Source organism: Musa acuminata, chromosome BXJ2-7, assembly GCF_036884655.1.
Source record: "Musa acuminata AAA Group cultivar baxijiao chromosome BXJ2-7, Cavendish_Baxijiao_AAA, whole genome shotgun sequence".
Classification (NCBI taxonomy): Eukaryota; Viridiplantae; Streptophyta; class Magnoliopsida; order Zingiberales; family Musaceae; genus Musa; species Musa acuminata.
Genome location: NC_088344.1, coordinates 28,128,171 through 28,148,187, shown reverse-complemented (window position 1 = coordinate 28,148,187; position 20,017 = coordinate 28,128,171). Strand labels below are relative to the sequence as shown.

The window sequence follows — 20,017 nt, the reverse complement described above, 5'->3', positions numbered from 1 at the left end:
TACAAATCTCAATCTCTTGTCCAAAACCCTAGCAACAATCACAAGAGAATAACTAGGATACAAGGATCACGTCACTATGCATAATATCTAAATCCTCCCTAATTCTCCCCAAGTAATCACAGTAAGAATCTACTGTAGATCTGATCTAACAAGAGATGAAAGCATTGCTGGATGATTGAGAACAGTCTCTCTGTGTTGTCCTTCTCTTCTTCCTTTTCTTTCTTGTTCTCCTCCTTTTTCTTTGGAATCGCGTGGCTACCAAAAACTACCCTTTTTCTACCTCTTTTTATAGTTATCATATCTCCTAATATAAATTAGGGTTAGATTAAAAGAGAATATGCGATATACTAATAAAATTCACGATTGAATATCGACTGTCAGCCCAACAATTATATCTTAACAATGTCACGATGTGACGTAGATAGATTTGTTTTCGTTCTTTGAAGTTCTTTGAAGTGATGTTTATGGTTCGATGTCGAGAATCGATCATGGTACTGTGAAGCCCTCGTTCGAGCTACCATCCGTCTGAGGTCAGCACGTACGATAAAACCAAACCAAGTGCACTCTTCTAATCCTCGTCCGGACACAGAACCCGAGCGGAAGGCGGCCATGGATCAGTTGGGCGCCAACGCCGCCAACAGCAGCCCCATCACGCCGCACGGCTTCCTCTGAGCGCACCGCCACCGTCTACGGCGATTGCCCCTCAGTTGTATGCCACCGCACCGTCTTCACCTGGTCGCAGACCCACCGCCGCTGCCTCCGCCTCGCCTCCGCCCTCTCCTCCCTCGGCATCTCCCGCGGCAACGTCGTACTCCTCCTTTTCAACTTGTCCGGATGGTTCTACACGGGGGGGACGTCGGCGTCATGCACGCCGACGGATACATCGAGATCAAGGACCGATCTAAGGACGTGATCATCATCGGCGGGGAGAACCTGAGCAGCGTGGAGGTGGAGTCCGTACTGTACGGTCATCCGGCGGTGAACGAGGCGGCGGTGGTGGCGCGCCCGGACGAGTACTGGGGGGAAACGCCGTGCGCGTTCGTGAGCCTGAAGGAGTGGGCGGGGGCGGCGCCGACGGATAAGGAGGTGATCGAGTGGTGCCGTGAGCGCATGCCGCACTACATGGCGCCGAAGACAGTGGTGTTCAGGGCGGAGCTGCCGAAGACGTCGACGGGGAAGATACAAAGTACGTGCTGAGGGAGATGGCCAAGAAGTTATGACTCACCCGGCGCAACAGAAACTTACGTACCCGTAAGTAACGTGCCACAAGATTCACCCTATGCGTGATTGGGTTGTAACGACACGTCCGTGTTGTTCACCATTCAAACGACAGGTATATTAATAAACGTGGGTCCCACTATCCACGCAACGCTGTATGTGTACCAAACAGGTTTGTATTGGCTAAATTGTTCGGGAGAAAATTCTTAAATATTTTAACTATTTTATCGGAAAAAATCTCGACTATTAATTTTTATTCAATGACGCCCCCTATATTTATTTTTATTTGACGATATTTTTATAAATGACAAAAAAAAATCATGAACCAAATCAATTGAAATAAAAAAAGTTCTGTCATCTAAGTTTAAGTTATGTTTAATTTTGATTATTACAGTGTCAACTTTTACTAAACCAATCTAAATTTTCGCAAAATAACCTTAATATATTTTTAGATGATTAATATTTTTTAAAATATAATAATTTGTTATTAAAATTTTAAATTTTTTGAATCGATATTGTAATCGAGTATAACTTTATAACTTTTACTAACCCAGCCTAAACTTTTACAAAACTACTAGATTATGGTTCTAAAATAATTAACATTATTTTTATTTTTGAGAATTAGATGATAAGTATTTATCAAAATCAAAGATTTTTTTTAAAATATATTTTATGATCACATGTGACTTAGTTCAATTTTGAGTATAACTTTCAACTCAAAATTTCACCAGACTACTTAGTTTTGGTTCTAAGATTATTAATATTTTTTTAATATATTATTATAAATAATTATCAAAATTAAAGAATTTTTAATAAGTTTTATGTTTTAGTGTAAACTAGGTCAATTTCTAATATAACTTATTCAACTCCCACTAAACTAACATAAACTTTTATTGAAATAATATTTAAATAATTAATATTATTTTTATCTTTAAAAAATTTATGATAATTAATCTTCAAAATTAAAGATTTTTTATTAGGTTTTGTGATTGATTGTAACTTAGTTAACTTCCACTAAACCAATTTAAAATTTCACATAATCATTATGATATGAATATAAATGATTAGTATTATGTTTTTGTTTTTCGAAAATATTATGATAATTAATTATAAACATTAGAGATTTTGATCAAGTTATTTTAATCAAAATTCTTGGATAAAAATAGGAAAAAAAAAGACACTCCCGCTGGATTAAAAATGAATATTAGGGATCAATAATAAAAAAAATTTAGATAAAATACTAAAATATTTTCTTTTTTTATTTTGAGCACTAATATAGTAAGAGTTTTTGGTCGTATTGATTCATCGAATGATATTTTCTGGGAGAACCAAAAAAGAAAAAGAAAAGAAAAAAATCTATTGAAGACAATGACCAAAGATCTTTTCACTTCATGCCGCGCAATCCAACATACGTGACCAAAGATCTTTTCACTTCATGCCGCGCAATCCAACATATGTGGAACTAGCAACACGCAGCTTTCTTCCCCAAACCTCTCTCTCGCACTTTCTTACCTCAATCACCAAACAGCAGAGGGGAATGGCCGCCGTAGCGCTTTTTCACGGAGCTGTTCCTCCTCCTCCTCCGGTCTTCTACCTCAATGCCCCGCCAAAAGCAAGGAACAACAGCCACTTCCACTCCCTGCAATTCCACAGGCACCTTTCCTACAGATGCACACGCAGAGGGGCCTCCTCCTCTTCTTCTTCCTCTTGGGCCACGGACTTCGATCTTTACGACCTTCTCGGCGTCGACAGGTGCTCGGATCAGTTTGAGATCAAGAAGGCGTACCGGGCACTGCAGAAGCGGTGCCACCCCGACATCGCCGGGCCTGCGGGCCACGACATGGCCATCCTCCTCAACGAGATCTATTCCGTCCTCTCTGACCCCATCGCTCGCGGCGCCTATGATCATGTGGGTTCAATGGTCAGCAACGTCGATAGCAGCCTTCTTGCTCTGACATAGCTTACTTGGTGTGAACTCGCAGGAGCAAGCAAAACTCTCAGAGTTCCAAGGATATACAGGGAAGCCTGTCTACTCCACGTGGTTTGGGCCGGAAGACGAAGAGCGCGCCGTGTTCGTAGATGAACTGAAGTGTGTTGGCTGCCTAAAGTGTGCTCTGTTTGCGAGCAAAACCTTCGCCATCGAATCGGCGTATGGCCGAGCTCGAGTTGTGGGGCAGTGGGCTGATCCCGAGGAGAGAATCCTCGACGCTGTCAAAACCTGCCCTGTCGACTGCATCTCGTAAGACCTCCATCTGAATCGCTAATCTTCTCTCGTTTGATAACTGCATCGATCCGCAGTGCAGGTTTGTCGAAAGATCGAATCTTGCAGCTTTGGAGTTCCTGATGTCGAAGCAGCCTAGAGGAAGTGTGAGGATATCAGCAGGTAATGCCGTCGGAACGCGCGTTTCCAATATATTTGCTGAGGTGACCAAATTCCAGAACAGATACCGGCAGATGAAGGAGAAAGCATCGAGGGAAGAATCCAAGGTATCAACAAGCATTGGATTGCATGGAATCTGACATAGCCAATTCATATCTGTAAACGTGGATTGGATTTTGTGGGGTATAGGTACATGATCTTCGAAGAGAATCGAGGTCTTGGGCCATTCGAGGGATCAGATCGATCTCCAACTGGTGGTACTGGCGACCTCCAAGTGCTGCAACGGTTGAGGCAGAGACCTATCTCACCCTCATCCCGACAAGATCCACCATCCCCAGCACAGATAGACTTCAAGAAGCTGCTGCAAGACACAAGACAAAAGGCATGGCAGGACTCAAGGGCAAGACCTCCACTAGTTCAGAACATGGTGATGACTACTACTGGACCCCAATCACCTTTCTTCCACCACCATCGACAACTACTCCTAGCACACTAGAGCTCTTCTCCGGTGATGTTTCGGAGAGCAAAGACGAGGAAGTAAGAAGTGCAGCAGCCATCAACAAGAGAAGCAGAAGCGCAAAGGATCTGATGGGACCAGTGATGATGGCAGTTGTCTCTGCAGCAGCTGTAGGATCTAAAGGCACAGAAATGGGTGGCGGCCTGAAGGAGCACATAGCTGGTAGCACAGCATTGGGAGTTGTCAATAGCTTCGAGCTGCAGATGCTATTAGCTGGAGTTACGTGGTTCATCATTGGCATGGGAATTCAGTCTCTGGTCGACGCTATTGGAAGCAAAGGAGTGTTTCGAAGATGATTAAGATATAGTAGTATACCAGATAATTCTGCTCATATAGATGTTCAACAAGAGATGACAAAAAAATCCAGAAGAATTCATAGGAGTTCTAAGAATCAGACAACATAAATTGCTCAATAATGGTTGTAATAAATCCTTTTGAATTCTTTAGTACATCACGAATTGGGTGAAGTAAACAAAAATATCACGAGGTTCATCATGTCTTCCAACACCTCATTCATTTGTGAATGATGACATCTTGCAAGACGAATATGATGTTACTACACTATATCCAGTCGAAGTTCAACCAATGTGTAAGAGAAAGAATTCAGTCATTTTGCAGAAAGAGTCAAGAGACAATCCACACTCATTCAATCTACAATTGATTGGCGAAGTTGATTCTTTGTTGCAGAGGATAAACTGTAAACTAGCGGGCATGTAAAGGAGAAACATGCCCAACGTCTTAAGTATTGACCGCTCTTGATCCTTTGCTGGTGCTCCATGCCCTTTCATTCAACAACCTACAAAACCACCATAGGATGCTCAACTATGCATGATCATCATCCGTGTTACCAATCGCATCGTGCATCTGGATTTGAACAAATGCCCGAGTCATTGTTGCCTCTGTCATTTGCCACTTCAGGGCATGAGCAGATCTTGCACAGCCCAAGCATTCAAACCAAGCACCACGGATCCTTGGTGATGAACCAAAAGTTGCATTGTGGCACTGCTCCATTCCTCATCAAAGGAAGACCATCTTAATCGAGTCAACTGCAAACTGCAAACAAGCAACAATATATGATTATAGGAAGTGAATTTCCAAGATCCTCACAAACACATAACTGTCACTGAAAGGCCAACTAGAATCATTTCTTTCCTCTTTATTATGAAGAGACTCTAGACATCCCCTAAATTACAGAAGCACAAGCATAAATTTTGATGCTTCGCTGCTCTAGGGATTTACGAGCTTCTCAAGAGTTCAGGGTTGGAACAGTGCCTCAATTAAAGGTGTGAAGGTTAAGATATGGTTAAGCCCTGAAAAGACACTTCTTTAGTGATTGTTGAAAGGTTTGAACTCTTTCATACCCTTTATGCATCAGAAAGAATCAAAATTGTTAATTACATTATTCCACCCTTGCAGCTGCTTGCATAACTCAAACTAGGATACAGAGATAGTCGTTGACCACATGATATATAAGAACAAGAAAATTTGCCCATGTAAATGAACATTTGAATTTACTACCACATGTTTACGTATTCTATTCAGAAAAGCAAATAATTGATGCACATACCATTAACCGTTCACAAACTTTGTTCATGAAAACAGAATTACAGCACTAATTATGAAATACATGTCAAGTTCAGAAGCAACAGTTTCCAATTAACTTGAAGATCAATATGACTGAAACATTTCAAATAGTGTCTTTGATGCTAGGATAGGAAATGGTGTATGCGTATGCAGGTTGCTTGTTCTAGTCCTCACTAGAGGAGTTGATAAACCTTAATGATCATTTTATTGAAAATGATGTTAGTACACCGGTACAGACCGATACATACCATACCAACAAATCTCTGAGATGGGTTTGGCACCCGAAATGGTGAACCCGATAATATAAAAAATGTTTGCGACTACCATTAGAGATTGCTAACTAGATACTTCAATTTTCCAACAAAAAATGAATGGACAAAGTAGAAAAAGAAATATACCTGCAAGTTATACAATACCAAGCATTTTGTCCAGAACAAGACAGACCTTGTATATCTCTCTGCTTTGACAAGAACCATTCCTGCAAAATGCAATAATTAAATGACTGAATGCCTGCCCATCAAGAACTAATCCTTGTGACAACATTTCTTCAAATAGGCTTAGTAGTTCACCAATTTTTCTGCCCCTGACCAACCAATAAGCCAGATGTGCAACTGCCTCTGATGGAAACCCATCTTCAACAGATCTAAGATAATCGATGGCCTCCAAAAATTTTCCTTTCTTACAAAGGCAGTCTATAATGGTATTGTAGGTGATTGAATCTGGTCTAATCTTATCCATATCTACTCCAGATAAAAGATTATGAAGCTCAACAATTTTCCCTGCCATATAGAACTCATGGATCAGAATGTTGCATGTAATGGTATCAGCAACAAACCCTTTACTGGTAAAGATGCACTTTGCCTTCCGAAATTTTCCTGCTTTACATAGGCTACGAATCATGATGTTAAAAGTTTCCGTGCTTGGACTTATGCCCTTTTTTATCATATCAGTGACAAGCTTCAAGACCCAAGACAGTTTTCCAATCTCACAAAGCCTACTTATTATGGTATTGTAGCTGACAACATCAACCTCTAATCCCAACTCCAAGCTCCTCTCCAAGTGGTGGTTACCCTCCCATACTGTTGACTCTCGACAGATGCTATCAAGTACAATGTTCAATGTCACGACAGTAGGGCACAACTTCTTCTGAAGCATCATCTCTAACTGCTTGAAAGCATCTTCTGCCTTGCCCACCTTACAAAGCCCACTGATGTAGGTGTTATATGTAACTGCATCAGGCTCCCAACCATCAGAAACACAGTTTTCTAAAAGATATGCAACCTCATTGAAATACCCATGCTTGCAAAACCCATTGATAAGTATATTATAAGCAACGGAATCCGGCGGGCACCCAATGCTCCGCATCGATTCCATCAGCCTAATTGCTGCTTCAATCTTCCCTTGGGAGCAGTATGCCTGAAGGAAGGGAGCGTAGGAATGGGCATTAGGTGAGCAATTCCCCTGGAGCATCTGATCCAATACACCCCATGCCTCCTCGACCATTCCGGCCCGGCACAGCCCCGCAATCAGCGTCGAGTAGGTGACAACATCAGGATCGCAGCCACTCCGCACCATCCATCTAATGATCTCACAGGCCGAGTCAAACTTTCTGAGGTAAAAGGAATAGAATTTCACCAGAACCGTGAAGGACGCAGCATCTGGAGTAACACCTGAGTCGATCATTTCCTCGAACACCTTCTCTGCTTCCTCCGACCGGTTCGAGGCGACAAGCGCATCGATGACGGTGGTGTAACAGAGAACATTCGGATCGCATTTGGATTCCTTCATCTCGCGGAAGAGACGGAGGACCTCATCAGGCCTCCCAGCACGGCTGAAGGCCTTCATGAGGACGTTGTAGTGGAAGGGATCGGATTCGAAAGGCTTGGCGCCGGGTTCGGGGAAGAAGGCACGGCTTCGATTGGGGAAAAGTTTCATGATACCGGAAAAGCGGGAAAGGAGATCGGAAGAAGGGACCTCGCCGTCGGCGGCGTCGGCGGTGGGGGCGGCGTGTCCGGTATTGCAGTTCGTGCTGTGGCCGCGGAGGGAGGATCGAGTTCTTGGTCGGAGGCGGATGGCATCGATGAAGAGATCGAGGGTTGTGGTGGCGTATCGGATCGCAGTCGGAAGAGAGGTCGAAGAGATGCATGTGACCATGGAGAAGCGATCGGCGAGGGGGACGGGGAGGAATTGTGATGGGAAGGGGCGGAGTTCAACGCAAATGTAGCCAAGTAATTTGGAATAATAATAATAATAATAATAATAATAATAATAATAATAATGCAATATATAATTTTTATTAGGATTTATGAGTAAATCTTTTTTGGAATGGTTATGGAATATAATATTTATCTATATTGATATTAAGTGATTATATAATTGAAATAAAAACTTGATTAAGTTTGACATGGTGCGAATGAAACGCATGTGGCCTTTTATGGTGATTGGACTTTGCCATGTGGCAGCGAGTGTGGGCTCGGACGACGACGATCCAATCTTGCTCGCCAAAATCGAAGCGTGAGTGGGCACTTCCGACGATGGAACGGGCGACAAGCTTCTTCTCCTCTTCCGTCGTTTGAGTTCCATTTAGGATTTAGAGTTCTTGATTGTGTGGTATTGGGTCGAACCTTCTTGTACTAGTGGAGTTTGTTGTCGATTGGTACGGTCGACTGCATTTGATCTCCTCGGGTTTTCTATTTCTCTTCTTCTATCAATCCTCTTGAAATAATAAATCAAATTTTTTTTATTAGATAAGATTTTACTTTAGGAGTCTTAATTAAGTTAGGGAGTTTAAATCTTGAATTAATTAGGCTTATGCAATACATTGGGAGGAGAGATAAAAAACCAAAAGAGGCACCAGGATCTATAATACAAGCGATTATAAGCTTTAATTTTAATAAGAGTTTTTAGATTTAAAGTTTCTTTAGTCTCTTTTGATGTTCTTTGATATGATTTTTTGATGCTCAATCTCTTTCCGAAAGATTTAGAGTTTTTTTGTTTTCTAACCTGCTTTTAGAGTGGCTTTAATCCTCAAAAACGTATAAAAGTTAAGGTTATTCTCCAAGAGAGCTAAAGTCGTTTCAAGCACCTATATCCCATCAGAGATTTGATTAGATCGTGTTAGAGAGAGAAATAGATCTATAGAAAGAGAAATAACATTATTTAAAGAGAAAAATAGCACTATAGAGAAAGAAACAAAACTATTCTAGAGGAAGGAGATAGTGCTGTTAAAGAGACAAATAATAGATAGAGAAATTATAAAGAGAATTTTAGAGAGAAGATATACGAGTAGATCATATTGTGACAAACACCAAATAAGAGGAGATATCGATATAAAAAAAAAATAATCGATATATTCAATTATAATTAAAAAAAAAGATAATTGGTTCAAAGAGAAAGATGAATCAATTGAAAATTTGACGACCTTCAATAGAAAAGATTAAAAGCATGGATGATGATTTATTTTAGATCTCAACTAAATTTGATGGAAAAAGATTACTGAAGATGAAAAACTATAATGAGAGTTTTACCTCGAATTAGAAGGTTTAAAAGAAATTATTATGGATAATTTTGAAGATGTGATAAATGATAAAGCTTTTGAATTACTTTTCAAAAAAATAATAATAATAAAACTGAATTTTAACATTGAAGGACATAAAAGAACATTGAAGCTCATCTCTCGATCAATATAAGACGAAAATGTTATTTCATGAATCTTTTGAGTTAAGACATAAAGAGAAGTATGATTGATTAATTTTAGAAGATATTTATGAAAGAGATATATATTCTTCTATATTATTTGAAGATAAATAAAAAAATTACATGACATAGAATTAAATAAGAGTAAAGATAAAGATAAACAACATAACTTATCAGATATTGATAAATTACCCCATAGTAATTTTACTCAAATTGAAGATATCAAGATTATACAAAAGGAAGATTTAGATTGCAATATGGATAGTATTGATTTTATTGAAGCAAATGATTTTATTTTCATAGTAAATATAAAAGTAATTTTACCTCCCTATATAGAAGACTTTACTAATTAAAAATTCATAATATGTTGCTACTACTGGTATGAAGATGCAGATGATTATATTGATTAGATTGATCTTGTATTTAAAAATTAGTTCAAGAAGTCTGACAAGATTATTTTTAAATAAATTAAAGTTTTATGACTGATCAAGAGCACATGAATGACTACAGTGAATTGCATGACTCATAATTCAGATATTTTAGAAAACACTATACATAACAACAAAGAATATAGATATTTCAGAAAATACTACACATAGGAACAACATGAGATTATATTAAGCTTCAAAGCTTTTCATAATATTTTATAAAATTTAATTTAATAAACTATGTTGGAATACTAAATCAAACCTTATAATTAGATAGAATTGTAGTTTAGAAATCTTAGTTAGGAGTCTTTGTCATAATTGGAGTCAAAGTCTTGCATTCACTATGTATAAATAAAGAGTTTGAGATTATAAGTTTACATCTTAATAAGATTTTTTTAGCTTTGAAGTTTTTCTATTCTTCTACTTGATACTCTCTTCTATGATTTCTTGATACTCACTATTATTCTGAAAGATTTTCTAGCATTGTTAGGATCTTAATGGCACTAGATGGGGGTGATTAATGTTCTAGAAAATTTTAACTAAATTTAAAGTTTGATTGTAAGATCCATATTCAAATCATGATTAATCAAATATTGAGTAAGGTTTGTGAGTGAAGTGAACAGTAATAAGTAAGCCATCACAAACAAAAGTCACAAGCAAGAAAAGAAATGTAAATCAATTTATAATGGTTTGATCTTCCCGACCTATGTCCACTCTTAATTCCTCTTCTTTCGAGATCACTAGCCTTCACTACTGATCTTCTTCTCAATGGACAAAGATCAACTATCCTTATTTTAGCTTTTATCTATTAGGATCCTTTTATTTTCTAAACTTTTGAATAATATTTATTGAGTCTATTTAGTTCAGTTAAAGTCAGATAGAGGTTTATTTAATATTTATTTATTATTAAGAGTCCAAGTCATGATAGACTCTATGCAGAATTCTATAAATAGTGATGTAACTATTTCTTTTTGAGAGACAATGAAATATTATCCAGTCTTTTGAACTGACCCTAGGAGGTCGATCCTCTCGAAGTAATAATCTATTTTCTCTTCTTTCTTCAATGATAAAACCCAAGGGTCTTATCATTTGGTATCAGAGCAATGATCATCGGCGTTCTCGCTACAGTTATCATCATAAAAAAAAAGGCCGACATCCACACACGTGACTGAGAACCCCTACTTCTGGCCAACGACCACCATCGTCGCTTCTCTCCAGCCAGCGACCACCGTCGTCGTTGCTTCCCAGCCAACACCCCCCTTGTTACGCCGTAGTCGCCCTCCAGCCACACACCCTTTCTGAAATGGGAAAGGGTCGTCGCAGCTATATTATTCTCAAGTGAGACTTTGCCCCTACTTCCCCTACTTCTGGCTAAAGACCGCTCTCTTCAGCCAGCGACCATCGTCACCACTGCTTCTCGACTAGCACGCCCCCTTATTGAACCATAGTCACCCTCCAACTGTGCACCATATTTTGCTAGAGCAAGAAAGGGCTGTCGTCGCTATTCCCGGCTAGCGGACCACCCCCTACAGCGCCTAGCCTTGGCAACCCTTTGCTGCTCCTTGCCCTCGACAACCTTGCTCCCAGCTGCACTGCCACTGTTGCCTCTCAACCTCGGTAGCAACCTTCCCTTCTCGTAGTGGCAGAAACAAAGCATTGTTCCCAATTGTGCCACCACCGCTTCCTCTTCTTCTGACTAGTAACCACTATCGTCGCTGCTCTCCAACCAATGGCCACTACTACTGTTGCTTCTTGACCAGCACCCCCCCTTTCTCCATCGGCATCCACAACAGTTGTCGGTTGCCACCGTAGTAGGAAAGGAAGAAAAGAGGGTGAAGCAGGGCAATCACAATCGCAACCCACTAGATCCACCAACCTTTGCATCTTCTGCCACTCAACCATCCCCCCTCATTCCATAATAGCCACTGCAGCCACTGATCACTTCAATATTGATGCCCTTGACCCGACATAAAAAATAGGAATTAAAAATTACAGATCTGCAGTCCTATGCAATGACTACCGATAACTCAGTAAAAGCCCAATTAGAATCATTGAAAATTAGAATCAAGAATCGACTATAAAAAACTCTTAATGATTTTAAAAAGAGTATATTAGAGAGCTTTAGTAAGTTTCAACAAGATGAAATATCAAGTCTTACATTGAACCAATCTAGGGAAACAAGGAAAAGGAACCAAGAACAGGACACAAGCTACCAATGCATGAAGGTGAAATTTCCAAGATAGTAAGATGGAGATATGACCAGTTGGATCTCTAGGGCAGAAAATTTTTGTCATTTTCGCAGGACCCCAGAAGAATCCATGGTAGAAATAGCCTTAATCTAGTTAGATAGAGATGCAATCCAGTGGTATGATTGGTATGAAACTTACCACGGAGTTCTTTCGTGGGAGCAGTTCAAGAGAGGACTTCTTATTTGCTTTGGCCCATTTGAATACGAGAATGTTGATGGACAACTCGTCAAAATTTGTCAGACTTCTTAGTGTTGGAATATCAAAGCAGGTTTGAAAGATTATCAAATTAAGCCAGAGATTGGTCTGAACGACAACTGGTGGGTACATTTATTGAAGGACTTAATCTAGATATCCAGTGTGAAGTCAAAGCTTATCAACCCCGTACTATGATCACTGCAATATCATTTGCACATTTACATGAGGAAAAAATCAGCAAGTAAAATCGTCGAAACAAAAGTGACAACAAATAGATGATCAGCAAGCTACCCGCCCCATATATTCCTAGTCAGAACCCTAACACTCGAAAACTAACCTGAGAAGAACTCAAAGAAAGATCAACGAAGGGTTTGTGTTGGCATTGTGATGAAAAGTAGAGTATAGAGCACCGATGTAAACAATGGCAACTTCTTATGATTAAACCAATTGAGGAGGAACCGGAAGCTAACAATATAGACTCCGATCATGAAGGTATGGATTCTGATGACGATGTTGGTCTTATCATACATATAGTGCATGCATTAGCCAGCTACTCTAACCCGCAAACTATGAAAGTTGGAGGAACTTTGGAATATCAACATGTTATAGTTTTGATTGATACTAGTAGTGCTAACAATTTTATGGACAGTAAGGTTGTCAACCGATTGGCCTAACACATTAAAGCATATAATAAACTCGAAGTAAAGGTCACCAATGGACGAATTTTAACCTGTGATAGCAAGTGCTCAAAGATTAAACTGACTTTGCATGGCCAAGAGTTACTTGTGGACTTTTTTTTGCTACCCTTGGAAGACTTCGAAATGATGCTCGGAATTGAATGGCTATCAACCTTGGGTGATGTTTCGTAGAATTTTTATAAACTAATCATAAAGTTTTTTATTAATGGAAAGTAGGTGATCCTAAAGGAAAGATGTGGAAGTAAGGTCATAATTGCCACTAGCCATCGGATAGAGAGGGTTTTTTAGAAGATTGCAACACCAAAAGTCTAACCTATTGCTTACACTATCAAGAAGTGGAGACTATACTTACTCAATCAACAGGTTATGATGCGCCACAGATATCCTGTGACTAAAGTGCTGAAAGAGAAACTCCTTGAGTTTGATACTGCTCAACCTTGAGAACAAGACTGATTTGAAAAGGGAGGAATTATTAGGATCTTTTTATTTTCTAAGCTTTTGAATAATGTTAATTGAGTCTGTTTAGTTCAACTAGAGTCGGATAGAGATTTCTTTAATATTTATTTATTATTAAAAGTGCAAGTCCTGGTAGACTATAGGTGAAAATCTATAAATAGTGATGTAACAATTTCTTTTTGGTAGATAATAAAATATTATTTAGTCTTTTGACTAACCGTAGGAGGCCGATCCCCTCGAAGTGATCATCTCTTTTCCCTTCTTTCTTCTATGATAAAACTCTAGGGTCTTATCATTATCCTTTTTATAGGCCTAGGAAAGAACTTCCATAATCTTTTACAAGAGATCTCTCACCTCCTATAACTTAAACTCAAGAGAGAGAAAGAGACTCAAATAATGCTCAAAGAGAGAGCTACAATACTTCATAAACTTAGAAATGGATGCTCATCAACCAAGTTTAAGAGGGGAATTTATAGATCTCAAAAGGCTTAAAAAATAGAGCTAAAAAATATAAGTCCTTAAAATTTTGGGGTATAAATAGTACTACCATTATAACTTTTGACGTTGCAATTCTAAACTCTAGCAGTATTACTATTGTAAAATTTAAATTTTAGATGGTACTATTATTGCCCCTAGTCGATACTACCATTAGGGGCCTAGCAAGTATTTGTTGACAGTCGGTACTATTACTAGAAAGTATGACAAGCATAAATAGTATTTGTTGACTAACATAGGTAGTATTATGGCTTGAGCCTAGCAATACCATCCCTAGGGCTACTTTAAGCCATCATTTTAGTCTTCTAATAAGCCTAATTCGGTCCAACTTTAAGCCCAATGGCTTTCTTAACAAGTTGATATTGTTTTGATCCAATACTAAAAACATATTTCTTATGTCACTTATCTCAAAAATATATTTAGTCCAACAAACTCATCAATTGATTTCATCATCAAAATCTAAGATTCAATAATCACTCTCTTTTTTATGATGACAACTAATTGATGACGGAGTCTTAACTAAGCTCTCCTTATCTATATGCCATCTTAAAATATAATGAGCTCGAATTTAAGATAATAATATTTTAATGTTAGTCTTGAATTTAACTTAAAATAATTTCGATCATAAATCTTAATTATTTTTAATAGTAAAAATCAAATACATAATTTTAGTTAAATAATATCATAAGGCATTATCATAAATTAAAAATATTATAGGTTCAACAATCACTCATTTTTTTATGATGATAACTAATTGATGACGGAGTCTTAACTAAGCTCTCCTTGTCTATATGTCAACTTAAAATATAATGAGCTCGAATTTAAAATAATAATATTTCAATGCTAGACTTGAATTTAAGTTGAAATAATTTTGATCATAAATCTCAATGATTTTTAATAATAAAAATCAGATACATAATTTTAGTTAAACAATATCATAAGGCATTATCATAAATTAAAAATATTATAGGTTCAACATAACATAATATAATTTTTTCTATTTAACATCAAAGTATAGTACTACTTCATCAAAAGGTAAAGAAAGACATAGTTGTTAGGACCGGAATCGGCACTAGCGGGGGGTGAATTAGTGCTTTCATAAAATCACTTCCGTTTGAAAACTTCATTTGATGAAATCATATTAGAAAGATGTTTAAACTTAAAATATTTATAAGAATAGTAATAAGCAGGTAAAGCAGTTGCAAAATAAGTAAACAAGTAGAAAAGGAGAGGTACACCAATTTTATAGTGGTTTGGTTGTCGTGGCCTACATCCACTCTTGATTCCTCTTCACTCGAGGTCACCGGCTTCTACTACCGATCTTCTTTCGACGGGCAAAGATCAACTACCCTTACAACTCTTTCTCCTTTTCATAGGCTCAGGAGAGAATATTTTACACCTCTCTTTTAGACCTTACTCCTCCCTTAGAAAACTTCTAACTCTAGGAGGAAGAGACTCTAAATCCTAAGAGAGTTTTTAATTTTTTTTTCTCAAGTATTCTTGTCCCATTTTCTACTCAAATTCATGCTCTTCCAAGCAGAAATAACTGGGGTATTTATAAACCCCAAATGACTTCAAAAATAGAGCTAAAAAAGATCTCATCTCGGGTCCTGGTGGTACCATCGCTTATGTTGGGCTGTACTATCATCTGTAACACTGACACTAGGCAGTACCACTGCTTAACATAGTCTAGGAGACTGTGTTTGAGTGGTACCACTGCCCAGACTAGTGTTATCACCACTTGACATAGTCTAGGTGATTGTGTTTGGGCGGTATCATCGCCTAGTCTAGCAGTACCACCGATTGACAACCTGAAAAAAGTGTGCTCTTAACTTTTTCAGCTCATAGATAGTTCCACCTAATCTTAAGTGACTGAATGAGTCTTACACTTCGCCCAAAATAATCCCAACTCAGGCCCAATGGGCCCCTAATTGAGTTGACATTGTTACACCCCAAAACTGACTCAATTAGACTCTAAACTCACTCGATCATAATTGATTCCAAGCGTGAATCTTATGTTGTCCGGCATGTCATTAGTTCATCCAGTGCTTCGTTCGATCCTTTGGCACATCATCCTCTCACTCGACATATTTTCCAATCGGTATGTTACTTTTATAATTTTCGATATCCTTGGCACAATGTCGGATCCTTTGGCTTGATGTCCGAACTCGTGACATGAAGACCTTCTATCGATACATAGACTGATCCTCCAACTCGACATCTAATATCTTGATATGTTCATTAACACGCTTGGATTCATCTCTATTTGTATAAAGCTTGGATGTCAATCTATTAAGTCTCTCACCAAGTTCTCATATTTAAACTAGAATTTTTTTTTTTTGACTGGAGTATGCAAAATAATGATTTAGGAGCTCAAATCCACTTGCAAAAATGACAACAGAACGTCAGGTTGGACTGAAGTTTCTTGGATTTATCCATACAACTGTATCTGCCTAATTTGATGTCCTTCGGCCAACAACATTAACATAGATTAGCATTAACAAACAACAAAGCGTTGCTCCTAGTCAATGGTAGGGATCATCTTGTGCCATTGACCTAAATGGAGTAAAATAAAGTGATTATTTCGTCGAAATTTCCTGATTTGCACTTTAATGAACTAAAGTTAGCTCACAAATTTTAACATATTGCATGTTTGATTCTCCTCATGGTTGCAAATATCAGTTAACATACGAGAAGAAACAGTTGACTGACTGAAAATAATTAGTTGAACTACAAAGAACAGAGCATTGACTGACACACTTTACTATGCTGGAGTTGCATCTTAGACTGACCTCTTCTATGACGTTAGACAAAATATGCAATGTATGATTGTTGTTTACGAATGTAAAATTTTAAAAATATCCTTTTTCTCTAGAGTAAATTGAAGTTCTATAAATTTATTAAGAAATATTTATTATAAAAAAATATTATATTAAGGGTTCATATCTCAGTTGCTGGGCCCTATATTAAAAAAAATTATTATTATTATTAATATTTTTTTAGATGTTTCATCTTATATTCATGAGCACAGTCCAAGAGGACAGCTTCCAACTTTGAGCCCTCGAAAGGTCTTATTAGGATTTTTTATTTTTTAAATTTTTAAATAATATTTATCGAATGTATTTAGTTTAGTTAAAATCGAAATTCTATAAATATCAATGTAACTGTTTTTTTTTTACAAAGAAATATTATTCAATCTTTTGACAAATCTTAGAAGATTGATCCCTCGAAGTGATCATGAATCCCTTCCAAGTGATTATCCTTTTTTTTATTTCTTTTACGATAAAATCATACGATTTTATAAGTTACCACCATCAAATACTGCTGAGAAGCTCCACGATGTGGTAATAATAAGGGTCCTGCAACCTCTTCATGCTCCCGTCCAACTGGACCCCGGCATTTTCCTGACTTCTCTTTCTTCCATCAGTTCTCGAATCCTTCCTGCCACAGCCCAATTTTTCGCGTCGGCAAACATGTTCGACAGCGAAACATAGGTCGACGGGTCTTTCTCCTCCATGGCAAGTGCCAGCTCTGCTGCTCTCTTACCGGTCTCCACATCGCCATGAAGCTGACAAGCACCCAGTAATGTCTGCCAAACGAGCACGCCGGGTTTCGAAATCATGCTCCGTATCAACTCCTCCGCCTCCGCAATGCAGCCTGCCTTTCCAAGGAGATCCACCATGCACGCGTAGTGATCTTCCCCAGGTACGATACCATGATCTCGCTCCATGGAGTCGAAGTACCTTCTTCCTTTCTCCACTAATCTTCCTTGACCGCATGCATACAGGACACAGATGAGTGTGATGTAATTTGGCCTCACCTTCTCTGCAATCATCTCGTCGAAAGCCTCCGCGGCTTCTCGACCGCGTCCATTTTGCGCCAATCCCATGATCATCGCAGTCCATGAGATGACCGACCGCTGCTTCATCGATCGGAACACCTGCAGTGCGCTGCCCGTAGAACCACATTTGGCGTACATGTCCACGAGTGCATTGTCGACACACTCATCGACCTCGTCTCCTAGCTTGATTCTGTACCCATGTGCCTTCCTCCCTTCCTCCAAAGAAGTCAAGCTCGAGTACGCATTAAACATCGTTGCGAGCGTGAACTTGTTTGGTCTCACACCCGCCAGCTTCATCTGATCTACGATTCTGAGTGCTTCCGCCGGCTGCCCGCAATCCAGGGCACCTGCGGCCATCTGTGTCCACGAGACCACGTCGCGCCATGGCATCTCTGCAAAGGCTTTGGAACTGCTAACTAAATCTTTGTTCTTCAGGTACATCTCCACCAGTGAATTCCCCACGCAGACATCCTCGCCATGGCCGTGCCTAACGACCTGGCCATGAACCTGCACGCCGCTCCTTAAGCACGAAGCCTTTGCCAACCCTGTGAGGACGCTACTGAAAGAGAACTCATCCGGCCTCAACCCTGCTCGACTCATCCGACACCAGAATCTCCATAAGTCCGAGTAGGAACATTGCAGATAACCCGCAAGCATCGAGTTCCACGAAACCACATCCTTGTCACCATATTTATCGAACACCTCCGCCGCTTCCTCCATTCTCCCATTTCTGATCAACGACATGAGGAAAGCGTTGATCAAGAACACATTGGAGTCGAAGCCGAGCCGGATCACCTGAGAGTAAATCTGCCGAGCTTGGGAACAACCATTAGAGAGCGAGGCGGCGTTCAGCGCGCTCACGAGGGCGAACTCATTGGGCCTGACGCCTTCACGATGCATGTCGTAGAAGAGGGAGAGGGCCTGGAGGGGACGCCCACACTGGACGAGGCCGGCGATGGCGGCCGACCATGTGACGACGTTTCGCAGGGGCATTTGGTCGAACAAATGGAGGGGCAGGGACGGCTCGCGGCAGCACTTGAAGTACATGTTAAGGAGGTGGTTTTGGAGGAAGAGGGAGGAATGGAGGAAGGGGCGCTTGAGGAGTTGGGAGTGGATGGCAGTGCCGAGGCGGAGGTCGGAGGTTTGGGCACATCTCTGCAGGAGATGGGCGTAGCACTCGTCTTCCTCCTCGTGGTCCGGCGACAGGCGTGATGTGCGAAACCAACAGGGAGGATATGCGTAAATTGGAGGCCGAGAGAACATGAGAGGTGGTAACGTACATCGTGGCATTGGCTTGTGCGAGTTTTAGTTCATGATTTGAAGGCGTTGCATTCAATTAAAAGATTCATTATATGTGTGTGTGTGTGTGTCTCAATCTTTTAATTGAACTGGTCAACCCCGATGAAAACTAATACATATTATAACATAAATAATAATAATCAATATAATTAAAAGATTAACATAATATAATATACAAATAAATTTAAAAAATTATTACATTAGGAAAATATCATCTAACTAATTCATATTTCTAAATTATATTTATATTTAATATCATTGTTTTCAACGTACCTTTAACATAAAAACCTTTCGTATGAATTATCAATGAAGATGGAGGACGGGCGAGTATTTACACGAACTTGCATATGCCTTCCTACTGAGGTATAAGCTTTTGTAGTTATATATATATATATATATATATATATATATAATCTATTTTTTTTAATATTCTTCTCATGGGAAGCGATAAAATTAGTTATCTTAATTAAGAAATAATACTATATATAAAAATCCCATTGATCTATGGCTCCACCCTTGGATCATTGATTTGAAAGAAACAATCGAATTGATATATATAAAAATATATCTGAGTAAAGAATTTCTTCATCTCCTTTGCTCTTTGAAATTATTTTGATCAAGTCATTGTCAAAGAAAAATTATTTAGAATTATTCTATCAATTAGATTACATATTCTTCTTGGATCCTTCATATGACTATATGCTCCAAAATGTTTTTAAACATTTTAAGTTTACCAATTGCTTGCTTAATCACAAGGCAAAATTATAGAAGATAGCTACTTACAATCCAAGTTAATATTACCTATATATCTCGATTCATATATAGTAGTATTAGCCACATAAAATTTTTTCACATGGTCAAAGAATTATTTAAACTGATTCAAAATCTAGACCCTGCGATAAACTGTTAAGGTCCTTACCAACTAAGGTACTTGACATCTTAAAATATATATCAGTTAAGA

The 20,017-nt window shown here is 38.8% G+C and overlaps 4 protein-coding genes across 4 annotated transcripts; 2 read left to right on the top strand and 2 right to left on the bottom strand.

Annotated features, from left to right (window-relative positions):
• The first annotated feature begins 834 nt into the window (after nt 1–834).
• LOC135616382 (2-methylpropanoate--CoA ligase CCL4-like) lies at nt 835–1,197 on the top strand. Its single transcript, XM_065115569.1, has one exon. It carries the CDS (start codon nt 835–837, stop codon nt 1,195–1,197), a length of 363 nt encoding a protein of 120 aa, XP_064971641.1.
• A 1,474-nt stretch (nt 1,198–2,671) lies between these two features.
• LOC135617495 (chaperone protein dnaJ C76, chloroplastic-like) lies at nt 2,672–4,610 on the top strand. The gene is made up of 4 exons (XM_065117786.1): nt 2,672–3,127; nt 3,201–3,457; nt 3,522–3,705; nt 3,788–4,610. Exons 1-4 carry the CDS (start codon nt 2,756–2,758, stop codon nt 4,409–4,411), a joined length of 1,437 nt encoding a protein of 478 aa, XP_064973858.1. The 5' UTR covers nt 2,672–2,755; the 3' UTR covers nt 4,412–4,610.
• A 37-nt stretch (nt 4,611–4,647) lies between these two features.
• On the bottom strand, nt 4,648–7,907 carry LOC103973216 (pentatricopeptide repeat-containing protein At1g09900-like). Its single transcript, XM_009387717.3, has 3 exons — nt 6,269–7,907; nt 6,098–6,177; nt 4,648–5,168 (listed from the first exon to the last, which is right to left on the bottom strand). Exons 1-3 carry the CDS (start codon nt 7,851–7,853, stop codon nt 5,133–5,135), a joined length of 1,701 nt encoding a protein of 566 aa, XP_009385992.2. The 5' UTR covers nt 7,854–7,907; the 3' UTR covers nt 4,648–5,132.
• A 9,053-nt stretch (nt 7,908–16,960) lies between these two features.
• Nucleotides 16,961–19,118, bottom strand: LOC135616183 (pentatricopeptide repeat-containing protein At4g33170-like). The gene has a single exon (XM_065115372.1). The coding sequence runs from the start codon at nt 19,045–19,047 to the stop codon at nt 17,287–17,289; it is 1,761 nt and encodes a 586-aa protein (XP_064971444.1). The 5' UTR covers nt 19,048–19,118; the 3' UTR covers nt 16,961–17,286.
• Nucleotides 19,119–20,017: the final 899 nt, after the last annotated feature.

Coding starts and splice junctions, on each gene's coding strand:
- LOC135616382 (XM_065115569.1), top strand. CDS start 835: ATGGTTCTACACGGGGGGGACGTCGGCGTCATGCACGCCGACGGATAC.
- LOC135617495 (XM_065117786.1), top strand. CDS start 2,756: ATGGCCGCCGTAGCGCTTTTTCACGGAGCTGTTCCTCCTCCTCCTCCG. Junction 3,128..3,200: donor CTCGCGGCGCCTATGATCAT/GTGGGTTCAATG, acceptor GTGAACTCGCAG/GAGCAAGCAAAACTCTCAGA. Junction 3,458..3,521: donor TGCCCTGTCGACTGCATCTC/GTAAGACCTCCA, acceptor TCCGCAGTGCAG/GTTTGTCGAAAGATCGAATC.
- LOC103973216 (XM_009387717.3), bottom strand. CDS start 7,853: ATGGTCACATGCATCTCTTCGACCTCTCTTCCGACTGCGATCCGATAC. Junction 6,178..6,268: donor GGTCAGGGGCAGAAAAATTG/GTGAACTACTAA, acceptor TGCATTTTGCAG/GAATGGTTCTTGTCAAAGCA. Junction 5,169..6,097: donor TGGTATTGTATAACTTGCAG/GTATATTTCTTT, acceptor GCTTGTTTGCAG/TTTGCAGTTGACTCGATTAA.
- LOC135616183 (XM_065115372.1), bottom strand. CDS start 19,047: ATGCCACGATGTACGTTACCACCTCTCATGTTCTCTCGGCCTCCAATT.